General features: G+C 36.8%; 1 protein-coding gene across 1 annotated transcript; it reads left to right on the forward strand.

Annotated features, from left to right (window-relative positions):
• antxr1b (ANTXR cell adhesion molecule 1b) lies at positions 1-26,141 on the forward strand. Its single transcript, XM_046861214.1, has 18 exons — positions 1-267; positions 7,687-7,758; positions 9,113-9,184; positions 9,373-9,454; positions 9,553-9,586; positions 10,585-10,664; positions 10,830-10,898; positions 11,141-11,221; positions 11,752-11,812; positions 12,459-12,557; positions 15,122-15,194; positions 15,989-16,067; positions 16,325-16,420; positions 17,107-17,148; positions 19,122-19,220; positions 19,349-19,519; positions 22,451-22,531; positions 24,741-26,141. Exons 1-18 carry the CDS (start codon positions 149-151, stop codon positions 25,203-25,205), a joined length of 1,875 nt encoding a protein of 624 aa, XP_046717170.1. The 5' UTR covers positions 1-148; the 3' UTR covers positions 25,206-26,141.
• The last annotated feature ends 47 nt before the right edge of the window (positions 26,142-26,188 follow it).

Genomic DNA, 26,188 nt, shown 5'->3' on the forward strand with positions numbered 1-26,188 from the left:
CTCTCTCTCCTCCCCGTCCTTCATAAACTCTTCAGGCTTTACGAGGAGCTGCAAGAGGAATCAAACACACACACATGTCCTCTCTCAGAGCTGCACTCATTATTTATTAGCTCACCGTGCTTATCTCTGTTTTCTCCACTCTGGAATAATGTGTGTGTGTTGTGTGAATGTGTGTGTGTTGATGTTTGCATTGATTGCCAGCAGTTCTGGCCAGAGTTACGGACCCTCGTGTTACGGTGGATTTGACCTCTACTTCGTTCTGGATAAGTGAGTTTCCTCCTGCCACTTCATACTCTCATGATTGATTGCACTAATTTCTGTCATTAATCATTTCATTTTTGAGTTGCTTAGCTCAGGTAAGTGAGAGGGCAGGAAACCCAGAAAAACACTTGTGTGATACTTACTGATCATCTTTTACTCAGTGCATTAAAATATTCCAGATTCTGAAAATAATGCAAAATGTTAGCATAGTTTGATCGAGGTTTTTATTAATATTAATATTAATATTAAATTTTTTATTAAAGATATTTGTCTCCTTTTCAGTTAAAGCCTAAAAGCCTAAAAGCCATGTGGAGGCTATTGTATTATTTTTAAACCATCAGTCAAATGTAAAAAAAAAAAAGGAAAAGTCAAAAATCATTAATGAATAAAATAAATTTTAAAAAAAGCCATAAAGCTCTAAAAAACCAAACAAACATACAAACAAACAAAAAAACATTAGAATTGTGTTATCCTGCAAGATAAGCGATGATTCTTTGCTCTTCCTCTCTCTCTCTCTCTCTCTCTCTCTCTCTCTCTCTCTCTCTCTCTCTATATATATATATATATATATATATATATATATATATATATATATATATATATATATATATATAAATATACAAAAATATTTAAATATGTTTTACCAAAATATGTGTCATTCAAATCATTAAATAGACAATAGCCATGATGTGCAAACTAAAATATGAGTATATTGTAAGCACATTTTTTTGCCTAAAATGAAAGAGATGAAATATGAAATAATTTATATTTAAAATAAAGTTTATATTTCTCAATGATTCAATTATTACAATGCAACAATAGAGCATTTAAATGGCTTGTGTTTCCAAGTTTTACACAGAGTAATTTCACTGTTGAAGGTATTGGTCTTGTTATAATTGTTGTAATGTGTGGTGTGTGACAGGTGGGGCGCTGTTTCCTCTTCTACCACTTACATTTTGTTTATTATGAACTTAAGCAGGAAATGAGCACATACAGTTTGAGCTTGCACATTCACTCAGCTAACATTAATGTCAGTGGAACTGTCTATATGACTAATAAGACTTAGAATTAAATGAGTATATATTTATGTAGTAACATATTTAACTATTAGTTTTATTATTTCATGCAAAACGTTAGGGATACCACTTTCATTATCACTTATTATGAAAAAAAAACTTTTTAATTTGTATTTATTTCATCACAATGAGCAAGTACTTTACCCTGGTCAAGGTCATAGTGGATTCACAGCTGATAAGGAAATGCACCCAGTGCACACACATTCACACTTAGGGAAAGTCATAGACAGTACACCTCCCAATATGGTTTTTTGGGGAAGGTAGGAGGAAACTGTGTACCCGGAGAGTGTGCAATACTCAGATTTAATCCTGATCTTAGAATTAACCCACAGACCCTGAAGCTGTGAGATGTGGCATCACTAATCTGCCTTTCCTTTCTATAATGCATTTGAAATGGCTATTAATGGCTCGATGATAGGGTTTGGCATGAAAATATTGTCATGTGGAAATTAAAGGCTGTGAACTTGTTACTTTGTGAATCCCCCAGCATCCTAAGACATAAATTCTAAAAGGAAAGAAGGAAAAATACAATAGTGCAAATGCAAGTTTGTAGAGAGAAGAGTGGAGAACAAGTATGTACATATACAAGGTGTTCCTAATTGTATTACAAAAAAAGAAAAATACAAATGAAAATTGTTATAAAAAATGAAAATGGAAAACAAGTTGAAGAATACGTAATAAACATCTTAATTCGCTTGAAGCTCAATATTAAATAGAACCCCGACTCTGTGAAGAACAGCAGGACTTCAGAAGTAAAAAGTTAAATAATTAGTCATTAATCAATACATTAAAGCATTATTAGAGCTTATAACACCCTATAAACATTCAGGTGCTAGATAACCAAGGATCAATTGCAAGGAACCCAACATTTAATTCCTCATAAAAAGCACATGATATTCAGTATTTTTTAATATATAGTATAATTAGAAAGAAAAAAATTTCCCATAAAACTGCACTTTGATAATTGTGCAGTGACTGGATTGCATTCGAGGTCAAAGGTCAGACTGAGCTCAGTAGAATTTAACAGAACCTTTTTACCAGCAGCACCAGATGTTCCAGAGCTGCATGGCTGCAGTGTGCACACACACACACACACACACACACACACACACACACACACACACACACACACACACAGACACAAACATCTAAGAGAAGAAAAGAAAATACGTGAGGAAGCCAGAGAGAGGGAAAAAGAAAGAATGTGTGTGTGTGTGTGTGTGTGTGTGTGTGTGTGTGTGTGTAGTCATTTCATTGTCATGCATGAAAACCAGATTTGAAATGCAGCTGTGATGCAGATGAAAGACAAACGAAAATTTGCTGAACTATTAAAAACAAGGCAAGTAAACCTTAAGCTCTCATATTTACAGCATTTAAACTCCTATAGCTCGAAGTTCAAAACAAATTCCTACTGGCACCATATTTGGTGTTTATTCCTGACCTTCTTTTTCCAGATGTTACATCATTATCACAGAAGATAACAAAACTGGCCAAGATGATAAGACTCAGTATGAGACATAGACAGCAAATCTGTTTTACTTGACACTGAGGATTTTATACCTCCAGCTGTTTTATTATTATTATTATTATTATTTGGCAGATTTGCACTTCTCTTAATGGCCTCCCTAAGCATTGCATTGCCAGTGAAATTTCGGCACTTCTTTCGAAAGTTTGACCTCGTTTGAACTTTGCCTGTCTGACTATTTTAAAATATTAGCATGTTTCATCAATTAACTAGTGTGTTAAAGGGGATGCAGACTTAAGAGCATCAACCCCCATGACATCTGCTGTAAATTTAGGGGTACAGAGTAACAGTACATTTTTTATCCTATTCATCCAACTGAGCAAGTACAGGGTTAAAGGTCTTGCTCAGGGGCTTGGTGCAGCTGGGATGTGACATCACAACCTTCGGATCCAAAGTCAAATTCCTTACCCACTTATCTACCATTATCTTCCCCATTAAACAGTAACATGCCATTGACACAGATTTGAACTTCAATGTAGAGACTATAAAGGTGCATCTCAATAAAATAGAATGTCATGGAAAAGTTCATTTATTTGAGTAAATCAACTCAAATTGTGAAACTCATGTATTAAATAAATTCAATGCACACAGACTGAAGTAGTTTAAGTATTTGTTTTTATTAATTGTGATGATTTTGGCTCACATTTAACAAAAACTCATCTCAAAAAAATTTAATACTTAATAAGACCAATACAATATATTTTTTTTGTGAATTGTTGGCCTTCTGGAAAGTATGCTCATTTACTCAATACTTGGTAGAGGCTCCTTTTGCTTGAATTACTGCCTTAATTTGGCGTGGCATGGAGGTGATCAGTCTGTGGCACTTCTGAGGTGGTATGGAAGCCCAGTTTGCTTTGAAAGTGGCCTTCAGCTCATCTGAATTTTTGGATCTCTTGTTTCTCATTTTTATCTTAACAATAACCCATAGATTCTCTATGGGGTTCAGGTCTGGTGAGTTTGCTGGTCAGTCAAGTACACCAACACCATGGTCATTTAACCAACTTTTGGTGCTTTTGGCAGTGTGGGCAGGTGACAAATCCTGCTGGAAAATGAAATCAGCATCTTTAAAAAGCTGGTCAGCAGGAGGAAGCATGAAGTGCTCTAAAATATCTTTAGAGTAAATGGGTGCAGTGACTTTGGTTTTCAAAAAACAAAGTGGACCAACACCAGCAGATGACATTGCACCCCAAATCATCACAGACTGTAGAAACTTAACACTGGACTTAAATCAACTCGGGCTATGAGCTTCTCCACGCTTTCTCCAGACTCTAGGACCTTGGTTTTCAAATAAAATACAAAACTTGCTCTTATCTGAAAAGGGAACCTTGGACCATTTAGCAACAGTCCAGTTCTTCTTCTTTTTAGCCCAGGTAAGACACCTCTGATATTGTCTGTGAATCAGGAGTGGCTTAACAAGAGAAATACGACAACTGTAGCCAAATTCCTTGATACGTCTGTGTGTGGTGGCTCTTGATGCCTTGACCCCAGCCTCAGTCCATTCCTTGTGAAGTTCACCCAAATTCTTGAATAGATTTTGCTTGACCAGCCTCTTCAAGACTGCTGTTCTCTCAGTTGGTTGTGCATCTTTTTCTTCCACATTTTTTCCTTCAACTCAACTTTCTGTTAACATGCTTGGATACAGCACTCTGTGAACAGCAGCTTCTTTTGCAATGAATGTTTGTGGCAATCAAATTTATTGAGTAAATAAATGTGACTTTTTGCTTGTATCTGTGATCTGCAAAGGTGCAGGTCCAGCATACATGTACTTTGTTACACTTGTCAGACATTGAGCGTCATCACCAGTCACATGCTTTAATAAAAGAGGTTAGACATGAGGAAAGCCTGACCTTCTGGACAAAGGCGTTGGTCGAAGTAACATATTTGCTTGGATCTAAATAGCTAACTAGAAGTAGCAAAGCTTGAAAATTGTAAAGTCACGTTGCACAGAGTTTTTACAGTTCTTAAACTTGAATTTTATTTAACTTTTATATGAAACATTTATGATTTTCAATGTAGTCCCAAATTTTTGTACTTACTGTAGATGAACTTAGAAGTATTTATGTGTTAAAGAACATACAAGACATATTACATAAAACTCTGTTTTAAAGGGGTGGGTTGTTCTGCATTAATTACTGGAAAAAGTTTTCAACACTTTCAATAGTCAAAATGTGTCGTTTATTCTCGGAGAAAAGCGAGAATGTTGGATGAAGCCACTGATGGATTTTGCATTGATGGTTGATGGCAAGAAACAAAAAATGAAGCATATTTTAAATACTTTACATATTGTGCATATTAACCATAGATATTTTATTAACGTATTTTATATACTATGTCTTAAATGTAAATATTCACAAAATATCATACCAAAACTGATTGTCTAATTTCACGTCTAAATAACCTTTTGAAACTACAGAACAGTAGGGGTTTAATGTGCTGCAGTTTAATTTACTTCCTGATAAGCTATGGACAACATTTTGTATGGGATACTTTTCTTATCTTTTAAGACGGATGATTAAAAACCTCAAAACTCTAAATCCCTCCTCACATCACATCTTAACGTCAGGATCGTTCCAGGTTTACAAGCACTGGGTTAAAGTAAAGCAAAGATTTCCAATACAGCACATGGGGAGGATTTAATGATATTGTATAAGCATCTCGAACGAGTTGCGTTTTTATGCAAATATTATATAACCTGCACTGCATTTAGACAGAATAAAAAGATGATGACATCAGAGTGTTAGTAAAAGCCAAAACTGCATTCCAAAATGACAGAAATCCAAGTGAGCTCAAGAGCAGGATTATTAATAATTCCCTCAGCACTGAGTGTTTTCACCCTGGAATGTTCATCAATCATTACTTACTGACATGCATTCAGCAAAATGATATACTGTATATGGATGCTTTTCTACTGCTATACTCATTTGATTATAATGCTAATACTACAATACAGTAGTACATGTTTTATTACACTCCATGGCCAAAAATAGAGCAATACCTGGCTGTGAATTTTTCCTACAAAATAAGAGAAAAACCCGTAAACAATTATAAAATTGCTTCAGAATTAATTAGGTACCAAACATAAACTGCAACTGCTCAAACACTAGACTAGTGCGCAATGAGTTCGCTGCTGTAATGCTATTTTGCGGTTTGCCTGTTTACTACAGCTCTACTTTGCTTGAGCTGATGTCACACCAAATTTCACAAAAGGGTTTTCAATAGCTGTGTGTTTAATGTGTCTCAGAATGCTGTATGAACATAAAAACCATGACTATAAAACATCTCATATTACACTTGAGTGTGTTTACAGCTGCTGAAACTCTCGCTTTAATAACTTCTCTAGTAGAGCAGCCTCACGAATTATATTTAAAAAAAAGAGAGAAAGGAATAGAGGTTTTTCGCTGAGGTAAGACAAAAATTCCTGTCTGATCCGACTGCACCGCACACAGACTGAAAACAGTAAAAGTACCAAAACAGACACCGCTTTCTTTTAGCTCTTTATGTCTATTCTTGTCCTCAGGCATGTGAAAATAGGACTTTTTGTCTCACATCAATGCTCTTGCAAAAGTCAAATCAGAAAATATTTAGTACAATTATCTGCCAAAACATTTTTCTCTATAGTGTAGCAAATAAAACCATTTATGTATTAAGATTAGAAATACTTATCCTTTTACTTATTCTGATGTCTTTCTTCTTCTTTCTGTTTTTTTTTACTTGTTTTACTGTGATTCCATATCTAGATTTTGGAGTGTGGTTGTATAGATTTGTGCCCATTCAGCCACAAGGGCACTAGTAAAGTCAGGTGCTGATGTAGTGTATGTATGAGGAGGTCTAGAGTGCAGTCAGCCTCAAAATTCATCTCACAGGTGTTCAATAGAGTTGAGCTCTGTAGCAGGCTACTTAAGATCTTGCAACCTACTCCAACCCATTTACAGCATATCTTCGTGGAGTTGGCTTTGTGCAAAGGAGCATTGTCATGCTGGAACAGGTTTGAGTCTCCTAATTCAAGTGAAGGGAAAATTTATTGCAACCACATCCAAACACATTCACATCCTATACAATTGTGTGCCTCAAACTTTGTGGTAACAGTTTGGGCAACAGCCACATATGGCTGGAAAGGTCAGGCCCCAATACTTTTGTAATTATTCATGTGCAATTTATCAATTTTTTCAGAAAAAAATGTCTAGAAAAAACAATCAATATAAAAAAGCACTAGCGAATGTTTCCATTGTGTTTTTTTACAATCTTGAAAAGAAAGCTAACCAACACTATCATTAATTTCTGTGTTAGTGTAATGCTAAATCAGATTTCACCTGTTTCATAAAATTTTTATTTTCACAATGTCATTTTTTCCTGATAAGCAAGGTTAGTCTGCTTACAATGCCAGTTTAATGCTAGTTAGTGGACTGTTTTGTTGCTAGCATGTTTACCATAATGGCATTTTTAACCGTAGATGCCAGCTAGAAGCTAAAAGTTTATTTTATTTATTTAAGTTTCAACACTTCAAATGAGCTAATTGCTAAAGTTTTTAACTTTGCTAAATTGTTAGCTTAGTTAGTATCCTGGTAAGACTTCATGCACAGTGTGAAAGACACAGTGTATATCTGAGTATCTGAGTAAATATCTGAGGTAAAATTGAAATCACTTCAGACACAGTTTTTATTGCTCAAGTATACACACATTATATATCAAAATATATATGAATATATACACAAAATAGTTTAATTAAATTATTAAATGAGTTTTGCTAATGATGCTTATGAAGTATGCTATAATTTTACAATATACAGTCTGCTAGAATTCACTCATTTTCCTTCTTGTTCTCAGGTCTGGAAGTGTTCAGCATCACTGGAATGAGATTTATTACTTTGTGGAACATCTGGCACACAAATTTATCAGGTGAGATTGTTCACAGGGCCGGCTTTTCAACGTGGCCCAGACATTAATTCGTTTCCGGTCTGCCTTTTCATAAATGGTTATTAATTTCGTTAATAAGTTCGTTTACAGACCGGTTTCCTGTGGACATTTTATACCTTCACTTTTCTAGATTTTGAAGTGTGCTTCTAGTGAGATGAGGAGATCTGGGGATCAGTCAGTGATCCAATTTATCCCAAAGGTGTTTAATAGGGTTGGAATCAGAGCTCTTTAGCAGTCCACTCAAGATCTTCCACTCCAACCCATGTGAAACATATCTTCATGGAGCTGGATTTGGAACAGGTCTGGGATACTGGTTCCCAATGAAGTGGAAGTAAAGTGAAGATTAATTGTAATGCTACCATATCCAAAGACTATGAGGTGCTAGGTGAGGCTAACATACATGTTCTCTTTAAATGAAACGGGTACAAAGACAGTCACGTGACATGATCAGTGAATGATATTTGATCATAAGTTTTTGATCATGACTTATTGTTCTCGTGACCTTGACATAACAAAGATTAATTTCCACGTGCCCGCTGCCACAAATGGCTATGCTTATTATCCATGATGCTGCCTCTACAACATGCTCCTATGCCCAATACACTTAGACATGATCATGACAAAACACTCAAGATAAAAAGAAAGCAAGAAATCATCATTATAAAAATATTAGAATAGTCTCTTAGGACTTCCATATTAATTTTAAAATTGACCACATTCTTTTATAACGCTAGATAAAGGGATTATGAAATATACAGGCAAACTAAACAGCTAAAGGCAAGGCAAGGTGTGTTGAAAGGATGGTTAAAAATGAGAATGTGTATAAACATATTGTCTTTTACCACTTTTAGGATGTGCACATCTTATGGTGTTCGCATGAGAAATGGAGAATCAGATACAGGACCTGTCCATTGCATCGTATAATTACTGTGTGTGTTTTCTTCATTTCTGCTCATGTTTTTGCCCTGACCACACCTTTTTTACCACTGTTACCACTTTTTCTGTCATTAATAGTGTCTTTACTCAGTATGTTAATAATTGGGTTCCAAATTCTCTAGTATTTGTTAGAAAAATTCTTATAATCGAAATTTCATCCTAATAAGGACCAGCTGATGAGTGCAGTAAAATGCACATCTGGTTTGTTGTTTTTTTATCTGTCTATTTATCCCATGCTCTGTTTCAAATAATCCTCTCTCTATTTTATACAGCTTCATTTTATCAGCAGTTATAAATGACTATATTTAGTACTGATAGTGTAGGGAAAGTAAGTTCTAGTAAAATTTAAAGCAGCTACAAATTTTTGTTTTATATCTACATTTTTGTCTCTCTGCTTCAGTCCTAAGCTTCGGATGTCCTTCATCGTTTTTTCGACAGAGGGCAGAACCCTGATGAAGCTCACAGAAGACAGGTGAGCTTAGAAAACGAGACGTCCAGGTCAACCTGGCTTCACAAACTTCCAGACTTGTTCTCAATCTCCTCCTCTGTTCTGACCTTATCTGTTCAGACCAAAGTGACCTGTTCATATGTTTCTAAAATTGGTCTTCTAAAGATCACTTTTAAATAGTGTATTCTCATGATGTGATCTGTGTCTGTTAGGGATCAGATACGAGCAGGTTTGGAGGAACTACAGAGAGTTTTACCAGGTGGAGACACTTTCATGCACAAAGGCTTTGAGAGGGTGAGAAAGTCTCCTCTGTGTCTACCACTGTTTCCCCCTGATCCATATCTTTGTTCCAATAAAAAACGTTTTTGTTTTGCTCTTTCACTCTTTCACAGGCGAGTGAGCAGATCTATTACGCGAGTGGTGATGGTGAGTGGTGATGAAAAAAGAAATCAACATAAAAGCCCTAAATCTTAGTATTCAGAGGTCACCGTTGATATTTAGGCTTAAATGATTGGGAGATGAAAAAATGAAAGAAAGTAAAGAATGGAGAAAAAGAGAGAAATAAGCCAGCACTCTCGCTATCTATCTCTGTCTATTCCCAAAATCATGTCGTGGGATAAACTATATGGACAAAAGTTTGCGGACACCTGACCATAATATGTGTACGTGCTTTGAACATCCCTTTCCACATTCATTCCGTATTTGCTGTTATCATAACCTCCACTCTTCAGGGAGGATATGATGTGAAATAAGGAGGCCTGGGCTACATTTAGCATTCCAATTCATCCGAATATTTTCTAAAGTTCAAAGAGTTCAAATAGATCTATAGCAGCCAAATCAAGATCTTCCGCTACAAACCATGTAAACCATATATTTATGGAGCTGGCTTTGTGTGCATGCATTGTCATGCAGGACCAGGGTTGGGTTCTCTAGTTTAAGTGAAGAAAATATGTCATTTTACTTCATCCAAAGACATCATATACAATTGTGTGCCTTTTACTTTGTTGTAACAGTTTGGTGAAGAGAACTATTTACTTATAGAACTAAATATAAAATATTTTTATATATTTGGTTAGGAGTCAATGCTAAATGTCAAAAATTCCATTATAAAGTATTTTATTGTTTATTTATTAAGGCAACTGAAAGTAAATGGTATTTTCTGATGGTTATCTTGTGTAAATAATTCACTATGCATTTTTCATTGTTTGCACAGTATACAAATGTCTATATATTCTGGTTGCCCGGCATATTAAGCATTTTGTGGTTTGAAAGAAACAAAAGTCATCTGTAATAGCTATAATTTGGATGGATTATTACAGTATTATTATTATCACCACCATGGTGTTTATACTCAAAAACAGTACAAACGCTAAAACATGTGCATTTAGCACTGCGGTTAGCTGTCACTGATCTTTTCTTTGCAGGTTATCGAATAGCGAGTGTTATCATCGCACTGACGGATGGCGAGTTACGCGAGACTCAGTTTGATTTGGCAGTGAGAGAGGTGAGAGAAAAATTTATTATCTCATTTATTATAGGCTTTGACACATTATACTAGGCCACATTAACACCTCACTACGATGAAAGTTTCTTAACTATACACCCTATACACTATAAAGACCCGAGGTTGACTTTTATATTAAATATTGAATTGTATACTGTTTAACAGGCTGGACGCTCACGCCAACTCGGAGCCACGGTGTACTGCGTTGGAGTTAAGGACTTCAATGAAACTCAGGTAAGGTATCTAAATTAGATTTACTTAGCTGACTAAGCTTGCTAACTTTATCTAGCTAACTTGGTTTCTGTGTAGTTAACTTGATAATAGCTGTGTTGAATTTAGCTGATTTACAGTACCTCATGCAAAATACACACATCCGGACCCACACATACCACAAGAATAAAAACAAGGAATATTTATACACAGAAAAATGTTGTCCAATCTGAAATAAAACATGCTTTTCTTTTTGTCCTTTTTAGCTGGCTACAATCACAGGCAGCGATGATCGTGTTTTTCCTGTGAATGATGGATTTGAGGCGCTACAAGACATTATCGACTCAGTAAGGGGCCAAGTGACTTGTTTTCCAGTTCAAAAAATAAGTACCGACCACCTGTTTACTTCCCCATAAAGATGCCATCGTTGTATTTATCTACTGGAAAGTCTAAACCTATTGAAATCCTTTATAGGACACTTAATTTATTTAGAGTTTACCCTATATCATAGAGTAACAAAGTTTATAACAAGCTAAGCCGTTTACAGCTTGTTATGAACTGTAATGTATAAAGATTGAAACAAAGCTCACAGTCGGATAAAATGGGCAGTTTCCAAAGTCAAAACGTTGGCCAGAATTCTTCATAAAAACATGGGGTTTAGTGTTGTTTGAAGAGCGCTTATTTGTTAAATGTTACAATAAACAACTCAAAGCTATCGGTCTTCACAAGTGCAGATCTCAGAGGCTGTCTATGAAAGAATGTGACATGTGACTAGCATGCTTTCTGTACTTTATACTTCAACTATAGGTTGTGTAGATTGAGGCATTTGGTGTTACACTAATATATCATCCATATTTCTGAATGCTCTTTCTTTTAGATCCTGAAGAGGTCATGCATAGAAATACTGTCTGTTGAACCATCAACTATATGTGCAGGAGGTAAGTAAAGATGAGCACACAGTAAAAACTTGTGCATGAAATCTGAATCATATTTGTATAATATACCTTTATTACTTAACATTATTATATTGCAGCACTGGGTTTTAGTGACTGGAATTATTTATCCTTTAGTCTCCTAATCCTGCTTCACTATACTCGTGTTTCATTTAGAAGGCATCTGCTTAGGCAAACCAAACCTGGGCAGCGTTTTCATGCAGCATGATGCAGAGGTCTTTTAAGGTTTCTTACTTTGGGTCCATTAATCCTTTCCAACAGAGGAAATCCTATAATTCTATTCACCTTAATGAGCCAGCTGAATATTTTACAGCTTAAATATTGGAATTTATTTTTCCGAGCTTGGTAGAACTTCCATCCAGCAAACAGAATTATGAGGAAAATTGGATACAAATGATACTGCTTCCAAAATATGTTGAATTATCAAGCATTGGCAAATTAGCTCTGCTTATGCTACTTACAATAGACACAGGATTATTATCCACAGTGTAAAACCGCAGTCCAACAAGACATCCATCTACTGAATAAACTGCATTGTACAGGGCATAAATATAAACCAGATCGGATAAAGTTAAAGAGATACTGCCAAACATACATCACTGTTTTCTCTGCTGGCCATGTTGTATTGCAGAATCGTTTCAGGTGGTGGTGAGAGGGAATGGTTTCCTGCATGCGAGAGATGAGAGAAGAGTGTTGTGCAGTTTTCGCATCAATGACACCTTCACTATTAGTAAGTGCTCTTCCAATAAAGGAACTAATATTAGAAATAATTGTATAAGCTACTAAACTTGTAAAGATTCTTACAAATGCACTTCAGATCGAGCCCAGTGTTAACTGTGGCCTCCACAGGGCTCATATACAATACAATACATAATGTTCTAATAACAGTCTGAATATGGACCTGCAGTTTTAGTACATGACAAGCAATAATTATGAATGAAGTGTCCAAACCATCAAGTATAAAAGTTTGAAACTTACAACAGAGAACTTGGGAAACTGAAAGCCCCAGACTTTAAAGTATGAGGTGGTATAAAAAAGTTTTGGGACTAGCTCTGTTTACAAGAAAGTACTTTATTTATTTACTGTATGTTCGTGACATGATCTATGTTTGTGGAATATGTACTGTAAGTCTTCTTTTCGAAGCGTGTCAATCACCTCTGCATCTCCACATTGGTGTCAAAACTGTGACCTTTGAGCTGGATCTTCAGCTTTGGAAAAGGGGGCAAAATCCGCAGGAGTAGAGTGGGTGTGGAAGTTAGATCATGTGGATTATTCTCAGACGATCATCATGCACAAGTTGCTGAATGGTTTTGAAATTTTCCGGGGTTGAGCTCATTGAAAGGTTTTGCATGCCCTGCAAAACACTCCAAACGACTTGTTGCAGCATCGCAGAATGTCAAACGTATGTCATGTCAAACGTCTCTGTGAACGATTCGCCCAGTTTCATGCAGAATTTCATATTTGCACTTTGTTCTAACTCGCTGTCGATGATGAAATCGCAGATGCGGTAATGCGTGTGGTCAGAATAGCACCAGTTACAGTAGCACCATTCACCATTCAAAGAAAAGTATACGATTCATCAAAAATGAACACGATACAGGTGAATACACTCATGTAACAAACCAATAACAGGACAGTAAAGAGATCAACAAAAACAAAAAGAACAAAAGCCAAAACAAAAATGAGAATTTCATTTTTGTCATTATGGGAGCTTTGATGCAATGGAGCAAGCACAGAAATTTTTCCTAGGTCTATCCATCAGTTGCACTGTCAAGGAAAAACATTATGAAGTGGAACAGGCTTTCAAAATGTGCCTGATCTGTAAAAATCGTAGATAAACTTAACATTTTTTTTTTATGTAATCAGCTAGCAAAAAGACCACAAGCTAGACTTAAAGATCTGGTCAAGAACATGTAATTAATTCTTCACATTTCATCTTGAAAAATCTTTTTCTCATTGTTAATTGCTAATTCTAATTTTATAAATATTAAAATGTCTAGCCTCACTTGTCCAGTCTCACAACCATCACAGTATTATCTATTGGATCTATTTACATAAATCTGGACTAACAATTTTAATAAGGCATTAAAACATTAAAACTTCAGGATTGAAACATGCACATTTTTGTCCTGCAATCATCACATTCTTATAAAAAAATATTCCAGCGATGTACATTTTTTATTTTGAAAACAAGTTTCTGTAATGGTGCTGGCTTTGCTGCTCAGCCCTAATCAGAGACACGATTTTATCAGTGATGAACTAGGAGACAAAATCAAGAGTAGGAATGAATGCAGCTCCCAAACTGTCAGACCCGATTTGTCCTTCCAGCTTCGAAGAGAAGACATCTAATGTTTGATGCCAACAAAAATAGAAAGGAAAAAGGAAATGGGAAGCCTATCAAATTTATGGAGGAAGATGCCATTTTTTGCTCTCCACAATTCCACCCAGGACATCGCCTCACATCTTTTTCGAATCGAAACCGCTAAATTACAGTGTGCGTATAAGGTTAGAGATGCCTGTGTGCTGGTTATAAATTAAGGTATAAAATGTCTGGATAGGGTTTTTTGCATGGGAAATAAGAGAAAAGGTTTGATTTGTTTTGGAAGTGAACAGGGAAGAAGTGCAGCGTTCAAAAAGCCACTAATCTCTTTTGAATTTGGCGTTTCTCCATCCATCCAGCTGCTAATGCACTTAAACACCATCGTATTACAGAAAGGAATGTAGGACTATGTGTATGTGTGTGTGTGTGTGTGTCTTCTATCACTTGTGGAATGCTTAAGTGTGAGAATATTAATATTATTATTATCTTTTGTCTCAAGTTTGTTCTGGATCTGGAAGAGTGATATAGACAACAATGAAGCATGCAACAATTAATTTATTCATTGTTAAATATTAGTCTTTTACATATATATATATATATATATATATATATATATATATATATATATATATATATATAATTTTTTTTTTTTGCTTTAAATGTAAAAGACTAATATTTAGCAATGAATAAATTAATTGTTGTATGCTTCATTGTTGTCTATATCACTCGTCCAGATCCAGAGCAAAACTAATATATATATAAAACAGCTACCATATCTTGGCAGACTCTGTTTGGGTGATCTGTGGGGCTTTAATTTTTAGCCAAATAAATCAAGCTGCATCAGGTCTGTTTTGTGATTCAGTTCAGGCAGAGTGGGAGGAAGTGCACTTTTACTGTACTGACTATAAATAACCTTTTGTGTGTGTGTGTGTGTGTGTGTGTGTGTGTGTGTGTGTGTGTGTGTGTGTGTGCAGTGAAGAGGCCTCTGGCTGTGGAGGACACCTATTTGCTTTGTCCAGCTCCTGTGCTGATGGAGGAGGGACGTAAGTGTCCTTTTCTAGACCTCCTGCAAATCAGTGTGTGTGTGTGTGTGTGTATATATATATATTTATATATATATATATATATATATATATATATATATATATATATATATATATATATATATATATATATCAGAGAAACTGTACCTCTCCTAACTTATATAAGGATTTAATAATCAGAAATTATTTGTTGATGTGAATTGGCTTATTTCAGTACACATTTCAAACGTTCTATACATTATATATTATATTATTACATTATATTTATTATGTCTGTGAGGAAAATATTCGATTCAGGCTGTTTTATTTATGTGTCTGTGAGGAGAGATGACAGAGACAGCAGAAAGCACACCCTGTCTGTCTGCTTTATTTTACAAAAGCACAGCGTTTTGCTGTTATTATGAGTGTATAAAAATACAAGTAGACCCTTTACAGATTCGAATGATGAATTTCTCTTATCTTTATGATCAAAAAAGACAGAGTAATTTAAGTTTGTTTTAGCATTATGAGGATTACGCCACATGTGTGCATCATTGATGGATTTTGGCGCTGAGACTTGGCACATAAGTAAATTAAATGTTGAGTGATTAAAAAATTATTTTCATTAGAGTTTAAAAAAAAAACTGAGTAAAGATGTCATTAATAAACTAATATCTCTCTCTTTCTCTCTCTCTCTCTCTCTCTCTCTCTATCTATCTATCTATCTATCTATCTATCTATCTATCTATCTATCTATCTATCTATATAAAGGAGCATCACTTTAATGCATATTTCTTCTTTTTCCATCCTTCATTGTAGATCTGCTTTTCTCTTCGTCAGTCTGAATGACGGGATAAGTTTTATCTCCAGCTCAATCAGTATCTCCGCACGCGGCTGTGTGAATACAGTCCGAACTCACAGCACCTCCACGAGCACAGAGCTCACTACTGCCGCCCTGCTGGACAACCATTCTCCTCCACCTTCGGTCTGTACGGTCAGTACACACACACACACTGACATAGTAGTACCTATATATCTATAGCACTGATATATAGTCATCAGTGGAAATGACCATGCATTTGTGTGTGTGTACGTGTGTGTGTGTGTGTGTGTGTGTGTGTGTGTGTGTGTGTGTGTGTGCATGTGTGCGCGCAGATGGACGGCACAGTGTTAGCCATAGCTCTACTCATCCTGTTACTGTTGGTGATTCTGAGCCTGATTTGGTGGTTCTGGCCGCTCTGCTGCACCGTGGTTAGTTCATCTCTCTCATCAACCGCATCTCTGAAATCAATTCAATCCACAGTTGCTGTATAAAAGAGAAACAACTGTGAAAACTTTCTGTATTAATCAGCAAGATCAAACCGTCTCTGTTTCTCCAAATATTCAGTCTTCTTTTACCAGTAACAGCTGATGATTTTCATAAGAGTGGAAAGCACCTTTATTGCTGTTGCTCTGGCTTCTTGTTGAAATTCATCATAAGTAATTTAACATCTAAACGAATTTTCCAAAATCAGGTTGTAAGAGTTAGTAATGTCTGCCATGTCAGGTTAAAACACATCTAATCTGCTCAATAGTTTTCAAAATTTCACCAACAGTGGTTGTGATAGTAATGGCTTATTTCCAAAACAAAAAGCACATCATGCTTACAATTTATTTTCAATACCTACAGAGTAGAATGACTATAATGTAAAAACTGTATTATATAACATATACAAGCTGTGTAAACTGGAATTAAAGCTATGGAAGCTATAGAGAGTCATTAGATTGGATAGGTCAAATAGCCCGAATGGCAAATTGGTAGCAAACTTCACTGCATTGTAATGTGACAAGTGAAAGCTTTTAGGGTTTTAAACTATTTCCTACTCTAATTCTTAAATCATGATCTCTCAGATGAGACACACTGGTCAAAATAACTACAACACCCTTTGTCCCAACAGGTTATCCATGAACCGCCTCCACCTGTAATAGAGGAGAGCTCGGTAAGATGTCTCACACACACACACACACACACACACACACACACACACACACACACACACACATCTGAATCCCCAAACTCCAGAGACAGTTTGCAACAATAGCTTAGGTCTACATTTGCCATGAACAATTGCATTTAAGAGTCCATCAGTGAACAACTGATAACCCCAACAATGATCAATAAATCTATAGGAACTGATTGATCTCAAAATGAGAATTGTTAGTGTATTCATGGGACAATTGTAAAAAAAGGCTATGCAAAAAAAATCGAATTGACAAGTCGAATTGAAAAAATGTAAAAACAACCAAACTGGAAAAAGAAAATCGAAAAGCGCTCTTCTGCGTGTCAAGATATGGGTTAATGAAATAAAATCAAAACCATTCCTAACCATTCCAAACAAACCACGAACTATTTGAGTAAAATGTCAGCTCTTATAAAACAACATCCCGAGCACTGAAACTGTGGAAAGGCTGGCAGGTTTAATAGTTTATACATCTGCATATGAAATAAAGAGGAAACACCAAAACTCAAAAGGGCAAAACTAAAGAAAGACACACACACACACACACTCATACACACACACACACACACACACACACACACACAGCATGAAAAGAGAAGTTTGGAAAATTCCACAGTTTGCACTTTTCTTTGTCCTCTCTCCATTAATGCCATTTTCAGATGGTTTGCCACTTGTGCCTTGATTTTGTCCGGCGGGGTGGATTAGTTTGGGGGGTTTGTTTCCTTTTTGTGAGCTCTCACCACCTCATAATCCTTTGTCATCTGTGCAGCTAAACACACAGCATGGCCCTATAAATGTTCTTGATTTTTTTTTTGTGGTTTATTATGCTTTGAAGCTCCACCCTGCTATAAAACAGTTCTAACATCTAATAGATTTACAAATATGTCAAAAGATAGACTTTGTTTTCTGCTTTCGTTATTTTGGCACAGCGAAGATAAAGAATTGAGTGAGAAAAACTGTTTGAGAAAAGAACTGCATAAAGTCCATTTGGAATTTATTGATGTAAAAGCCTCTCTATCCAGATGAGTTACAGCACAAGCCACAGGATCTTAAAAAACAGGAAATGCCAAAGCCAGAGGTAGAAGGACCTAAAAGGACACTCGTACCTTTTTGTCTATAAGTTTATTGCACAGAGCTTTAAATCTAGCTTTCGTTTATCCTCGTCATCTTGCTTGAATTTGTTTAGCTTCCTTATTGCGTAACTTTCCATAACATTATTAGTTAAAGGGAAGTGAGTCAGAAAAGTATTATATCAAAACCGACTCGGCTGAAGGACAAGATCCAACTAAAAGGACAGAGTCCCAGAGGTTGAGTTGTTACACACACAGACACTTGTGCTGAACACTTATATACCCTTAAATTCAATTAAATAATCTATAATTCATTCAATAATTGTCCTACAACAATAAAATACACACTTCTAAATCCTGAAACAAATTTATCAAAAAGTCTAGAATATTTGGACTATATGGATAAACGTTTATAGACTCCTGACTGCCAAATTTGGATGTGCTTTTTAAACATCCCATTCCATATTTAGTCCCCATTTGCTGTTATTATAAGCTCCACTCTTCTGGGAAGATGTCCCACTAGATTTTGGAGTGTGCTCATTTATATGCATTCAGTCAAGGGCTTAGTTAAGGCAAGTACTGATGTAGGTGAGGTGAGGAGTCCTTTGGGTACAGTCAGTTCCATTTCATCTCAAAGGTGTTCAATAGGGTTGAGGTCAGAGCTCTATAGCAGGCCACTCAAGCTCTTCCAATCCATCCCATGTAAAGCATATCATCAAGGAGCTGCATAGAAGCAAAAAATAAATTAGTAAAGAAGTGAGTTAATAATGCATTTAATCACTTCGTTGTTGTGATGTTGGAAAAAAAAAAAGTAAATATGTGTAGAGTAAAATATAAAACAGGATCAATACATTTGCCCTTTTGTCTTTCTCCTGTGTAAAGGATGAAGAGGACGATGACGGCTACCTGAAGAAAAAATGGCCGACGGTAGATGCATCCTATTATGGAGGAAGAGGGGTAGGAGGCATAAAACGTATGGAGGTGAGGAAGAAAAATTAGTATTTCTTACATAATATTCAAAATATTGCTCGGTGTATTGAATGATCCTCTACGAATAGATATGAGATCACTGTGTGATTTATTGTGTGTGTACGTGTGTGTGTGTGTAGGTGCGGTGGGGGGATAAGGGTTCAACAGAAGAGGGGGCAAAGCTGGAGAAAGCAAAGAATGCCAGAGTGACAATGCCTGATGTGGAGTATGAGTTTGAGTTTTCTTCCCGCACTCTCAACAACGGCACCCGCAAACCCATCTCCCCTCCCAAATGGTACACACCTATTAAGGTAAAAAAAAAAACAACAACAAAAGGGAAAAACAACCAAAACACATATACATACAGTACATACATACATACATACATATATACACATACATATATACATACATACATACATACATACATACACGGTTGTTTAAAAAAGTTTGGGGACTAGTTTTGTAACACGTCAACAGATTGCAGCACAAAGCTGCACACACAGTCACAGGGAGCCCCGAGCTTCATCAGTCAGTGCGCCAAAAGTCGTCATCATGTGTACATCAGGAGCCGTGCAACTGGTGCTATTCTGACCCCTATGCGTCACAACGTCTTCTATTTCATCGTGGACAGCAAGTTAGAACAAAGAGCAAATGTGAAATTCTGCGTGAAATTGGGCAAATCTGCCACAGAATAGTTTGAAGTAAATCTGCACGTTTACAGCAATGCTTTAATGGGTTTTGAAAAAACACCTCAAGAAAATGTCCAAACTATTCGGCGACTTGTGCTTGATGATTGTCAGAGAACAATCCACAACATTGCTGTTATTGTTGGTGTGTCACAGGGAACAGTCCAGGCAATCCTCACGTGTGATATTAACTTTTACCTCCAAATTAATAAATTCAGAAAATTGACAACATGCTGCCTCTCCTGGGCCGATGAGCAAGACTTTTAACCCCATAGCTGCTCAGTTGTATAAATAAGATAAATGTAAGTAACTCTGGATAAGGCATCTGTCAAATAGCATAAATGTAAATGTGAATAAATATTCACATGACTCGGATCTGGGAAGCTGGGGTCAGAGCGCTGGGACAACCATGTTTCAGCACCTCTGGAGCACAGAGGGTAAAGAGCCCTGAAGAAAGCAGCTAAGTAATATCAGGGCTTGAACCCTTCCAATGGTCAGGTGTCCACAAATAAATCTTTCAAACATTGTTAAAATTTATTATTACATTAATACGTCACATTTTTTAAACGTTTGAAAGAGTGATCTGAGTCGGTGGAGCAAATTACTATTAGAAATTTTAACGATGTTCTAGGAGAGTCAAATAACGTATTCATAAACCCACTAAAACAATTGATTTTAATTAATTCTATAAATTAATAAAATCAGTAAATTGAAATATTCAGAGTTTGATGAGGGGCATGTGGTTTGGGACGTGTCCATCGTTCACTGGGTACAAAAGTCACCTAATAAGTGTGTACAGGATTCCTGTGGGGTGGATTCATCGAGAACAGACCGCAAAATCGATGCTAACAAACATCACATTCGTATAACTCACAGAAACACACTCAAAAGAAACGTTATTAAACATTATGTAAAGAGAGCAGTGTGGCAGAGTGTGTGTGTGTGTGTGTGTGTGTGTGTGTAGAGTGCTGATGTGGCATTCCACAGGAATCAACTAGCCATGTTGTCTCATTATTGGAGATCATCTGAGATCAGCTGCACTGAAGCATGAGATCATTGTCATTCTAGTTTAATCTAAAGCAGACACTGAACTAAGCTCAACTCTGCACAGATGGTGTCATGGTATTTTGGGGAAATGGATGACTTTCTCTTAAAAATTCATGTTCAGGGGTACAAACTTCAATCCCATTTTTCATCCGTTACTGCCAACGTTGGGGTCTTTTTCTGTCAGTGCACGTCGAGCTGTTTCGGTTCGTATCCGGCTTCCGCCAGAGGACAATTGAATGTGTGTGCAATCTGGAAGTGTTCAGCAGAGCAAAAAGGGGCTGCACAAAACACATTCCACTCAAATACACAAAAACACCAGACTGCTGTGCTTCTCTGTGTGTTATCATCCCTTTAGCCTGCTCCGAAATTCACCATGGTGCAGTAAAGCTCGGCAGGGAATTGAGTTCGATAGGTTTATGATGATGTCAGGGACTATATCACGTTCAAACATGATACAACGTCAGATTTAATATTATTAACACATAGCAATTGGCAGAACCTAATCCACAAAACCTAATCCACATCCAGTCCATTATGTAGTGCATTACATTATAGTGTATAGAATAACTCCACAATTCACTTCAATAATCCTAACAATGTAAACTGAATACCCATAATGCACCATGACAGCACCCACAGTACAACCCTGTGATAAAAAGTTGAGGCACTATGCCATATTCTGTAAATAAAAACAGAATGGGATCATTTGCAAACCTCATAAATCCATATTTGATTCTGTCCCATTTGTGTCTGATACAGGATTCTAGCTACTCAAAAGTTCGGGATGTTTTTGTTGTATTTTTTATTTCATGATGTGCCAAATGTTTTCAAATGGTGAAAGGTCTAGATTGCAGGCAGGCCAGTTCAGCACCTGGACTCTACTACTACGAAGTCACGCTGTATTAGATGCAGTATTCATTTAGCAATGTCTTGCTCAAATATCCAAGGCCATTCCTGGAAAACACGCTTTCTGAAAGGAATTATTTGTTTGTTGTAAAACATGATTTTGATGATTCATGATGATTCAGCATTGATGAAGTCTTTTCAATGTGCTTTCCACAGGCACTACAACAAGCCATATGGTCCCTCTCCTCTTTAGTCTGAAGGACGTGGTGTTCATGGTTTCCAAAAAGAAATTTACATTTTGATTCTTCTGACCACAGAACAGTTAACATTTAATATGCATTTTAAGAATTTAAATGAGCTTTGGCCCAGAGAGGATGGTGGCATTTGTGGATCATGCCTGCTTCTTTGCATGTTAGAGATTTAACCTGCATGTGTGGATGACATGGCAAACAGTTTTTACAGACAATGATTTCTGGAGGTGTTAATGAGCCCATTCGTTTCCCATACTTCTGAGAGTCTCTGACTCTCTAAGATACACTGTTTATACCCAATCATCTTACTGACCTTGGGACATGTGCACAATGTGTCCTGATGATAATGTTGTGTTATTGTAGTAAACAGAATGTGACTGTTTAAAGTGTATCATCGTGTCCATTTCAGGGAAAGCTGGACGCTCTTTTTGTGTGGCTACGGAGAGGATACGATCGTGTTTCTTTGATGAGACCTAAACCTGGAGAGAAGGTGAGAATTACAAGACATTTTGCACAGCCTGCAGTGTCCTGTTACAAAAACAAACAAACATGTACATTCTTAGGGCCCTATCTGTCTTTTTTGACTATTTGTATATGTTCTGATGTCATTTGTAATGTCAGACGTTTCTGTGTTCCCAGCATTCCGTGTACTCAGCGTCATTTTGCGATCTCCCCCTGTTTTTCGAGACCACCATAGGTCCCACTGTATGTTGTCAGCTTGTACTGTATGTCCAAGAGCTACTTGTTGATTCTACATTCTCAGGGTCTTCTTAGGATTCCCACACTGAAACATTTTCAATAGTCAAAATGCACTATGTGGGGAAAAGTTTGTGGATACCAGACTATAAGATTCATATTTGCTTTTTAAAAATCTCATTCTATATTTAGTCTCTATTTTCTGTTATAAAAACAGATGTTTCACTATGTTTTGGCGTGTGCTTATGGGGATTTGGGCTCATTCAGCCACAAAGTTAGGTACGGATGTAGGTTAAGGAGGCCTAGCATGCAAGTAGCTTTCCAACACATCCCAGTGGTGTTTAAAAGGGTTCTGTTCAGAGCTCTATAGCAGGAGATCTTCCACTCTAACAAATGTAAACCATATCTTTATGGGGTGGCTTTGTGTACTGGGGCATTGGCATGCTGGAACAGTATTCAGTCTCCAAGTTCAAGTAAAGGGAAGCTGCAATTCACCCATTTACAGAATGTGGGAAGAACTGCATATGGCTGGAGAAGTCATGTGTACTGATACTTTTGTTTATACAGCGTATGTTCCTACAAACATATTCAAAGGGATCCGTGTTTCTAGCATCTTATTCTTCCAGGGGTTGTTGTAAAACCGGTCCAGTGATAGTTCATCAAGAAAAACAGAAGATCAGGACAGAAAGATAAATGACAGATAAAGGTCTCTCCCTCTGTCATACTAAGTTATTCTACTAATAGTGCTAGAAGCCTTAATAAAACTTTGTAAATACTTTTTATTTCCGCTCCACTTCATTCCCCACTGAGCCTCTCAGCACTCACTTATATAAAAGTGTCGCAGAAACAGAGCTGAGGGAAAGCAAGCCGAGTCAGTCCTGTTTAAGTTCTTCAAGATTGAATTAACTGACTGTCTTCCTGACTCTGCATGAGAAGAGTTTGGAGGAGAAACAGAGGAGAAAAAATATTTGCAGATGTTGGCAATAAAAGGGCCAAGGACTGGAGCAAACTAGTAATGACTCTCCTGACTAAAGGAACGCAAGCAATTCTCGAAGTTAAATCTGCTGAGGGCATTAGAGCCGAGTGCAGAAAGACAGCACCTCTACAGGCCGAGACATGAAGTACGTTTAACTTTAAATATCAAGAAGATAAAAGAACTGAAAGCATAAAAAAAGGACATAATATTAAAGGTGTGTATTACGGTGAGAAGAATCATGGAAGCAGATAATGAATCAAATGGAAACCCTAATGATATTTTTGCATTTGATTGAATTTGACCTTGTGTTCCTTGGATGTTGTGTTTCTTCTAAAACTGGTAACAAGGCAAAAGCACTTTAGCACCTTCCAGGTCATTCAAGTTTTATTAGTGGTGCATGAAAAAGCATCAGTATTTAAATTTCAATTAAGTTTTTTACATAAGTAGCTTTTTTGCGTATCTGTACATTACTTAAGTATTTTCATTTGGAAGGAATAAATGATGGAAGAAAAACTTCTGACTTTAACTAACCACAACCAACGTGGTCTTATTTGCACCATTATTTTAATTAGTTGAAAAGAAGATTTTAGGCTCATCATTTTCACAGATGTCAATTAGTGTTTGACTCATTAATACCATTCTATTAATAGATTGTTTTGCTAAAAGTCTTTTTACATAAACCGAGTTGATTAAGCAAAGAGTTTTGTGACAAAAATGATGATAGGGACATTATAGCCATAATAAATGATGGTACTTTGAATACTTAAGTAAATTTTAGTTTTAAGGGAGCACTTTTACTTGTCATTTTTTATCTAGTGTATCTCTACTTTAACACAAGTACATGGTTTGTGTACTTCATCCAACAATGTTTGTGAATTCACACCTATGATATGAATAAACGTGTCAGCAAGAAATGTCTACATGTGATGTCTATTCATTTAGGCACTTCGCTGTTCTTTAAATCTGAGTTTCGCTGGAGAGTGCACTCTGGAAAAAAAATAATAAATTGCCTAATTTTTCCTTTCAGGGTCGCTGTATGAACTTCACCAGGGTGAAATCATACCCTCCTCCTCGTTATCCACACAACAATGCCGCCAGGAACAAGGACAGCACAGGACACATCTACAGTTTGCCCCTCAATTCCACCCCGCCCGCCCCAAAATGCCAACTGCCTCCCACCCCAAGCTGTATATACTCTGTTAACTCTTCCTACCCCGATCACTTTTCCTACCCCTCCTTCCCTTCTCACTCCCCGACCTCCTCTCTTCCTCCTCTCCCCTCCACTCCACCCCCTTCTACCACCACCCCACCTCCATACTCTCCTCCACCCACTAGATCCCCACCATCCCTCTTGGCCCCACCCCCTTCTCCTCCTCCAGGTTTTCAAACTACAGATACAATGCCAACTTCCTTTCTGGCTCCACCTCCTTACTCATCTCCATCCATGCGAGTCCCTCCTCCATCCCGCCCACCACCACACCCCTCTATCTAAAAAGGAGCTAATAAAGTGAGGCAGAAAATTGCGACCTGCGCTTCTTTCCTGTTTCTAACCTGCGATGACGTCATCGCATGAGTGGAGCTTTTTAAACAACTTCATCCACCAGTTTGAGAAAAAAACTGCAGCAATGCATTCTAGGTGCGTTATGCATAGGCATGCAACTCGATCTAATAACCAAACACGGATAAAGTGTAAATGGGAAGATTTTTGGAACCATGAGATTTTTTTACTCGCTTCCAATCTCGATCTGATCCCTTCTGCATGATCGTCATGTCTCTGGAAGTGTGGAACAGGGTGTGGCTTGGAACAAGGGAATGTAGAACATTTCTAATCAAGCACATTGATGGAACGTTGGATACTGACTGCCAGATAACGATGTCATGGTGTTACAGCAGCTGACCAATCAGCAGCTTCGCTTGAACTCATAATGCTTGAACTTCATTCTTTATTATTTTCAAGTTATTTTCCTCACACTTCTTTTTGCCATTCTTTCAGCACAGCCTTGTTTTTCCTTCTTTATTCACCAACTTCTCCTAGCGTTTTTCCTTTCCTTTTCTTCACTTTCCATTGAATCCTGGGTTATGCAATATAATCCTTGTATTTTTCTGTACTTTCCATTCCATCATTTCCTCTTTCACCTTTCTTCTTATGGTAGTCTTTACATTTTTTTCTATTTTGCTTTCTGATAAGAGCAACAACACTCTTTCCAAATCCCTTAGGCGCTTGAGAAATCACAGCCTCAGCTTTTTACCTTTTTTTCTACAATTGTTTGCACAAAAGATTGCTTTTAAGTAATGTTCATCGCAGAGAATGAGGTCACGCTGAACGGCTTTGGGTGTTAATTTTGTATATAATGGAGACTTGACGTGTGTATATACAGCAGTATCAGTCTTTTAGACAGAAACGCAATAAACGTTGGCAAGTTTTGCTTTTAATTATTGATCATTTTATATCAAGTAAATGTAATCATTAAACAA

Source organism: Silurus meridionalis, chromosome 11 (genome assembly GCF_014805685.1).
Source record: "Silurus meridionalis isolate SWU-2019-XX chromosome 11, ASM1480568v1, whole genome shotgun sequence".
NCBI lineage: Eukaryota > Metazoa > Chordata > Actinopteri > Siluriformes > Siluridae > Silurus > Silurus meridionalis.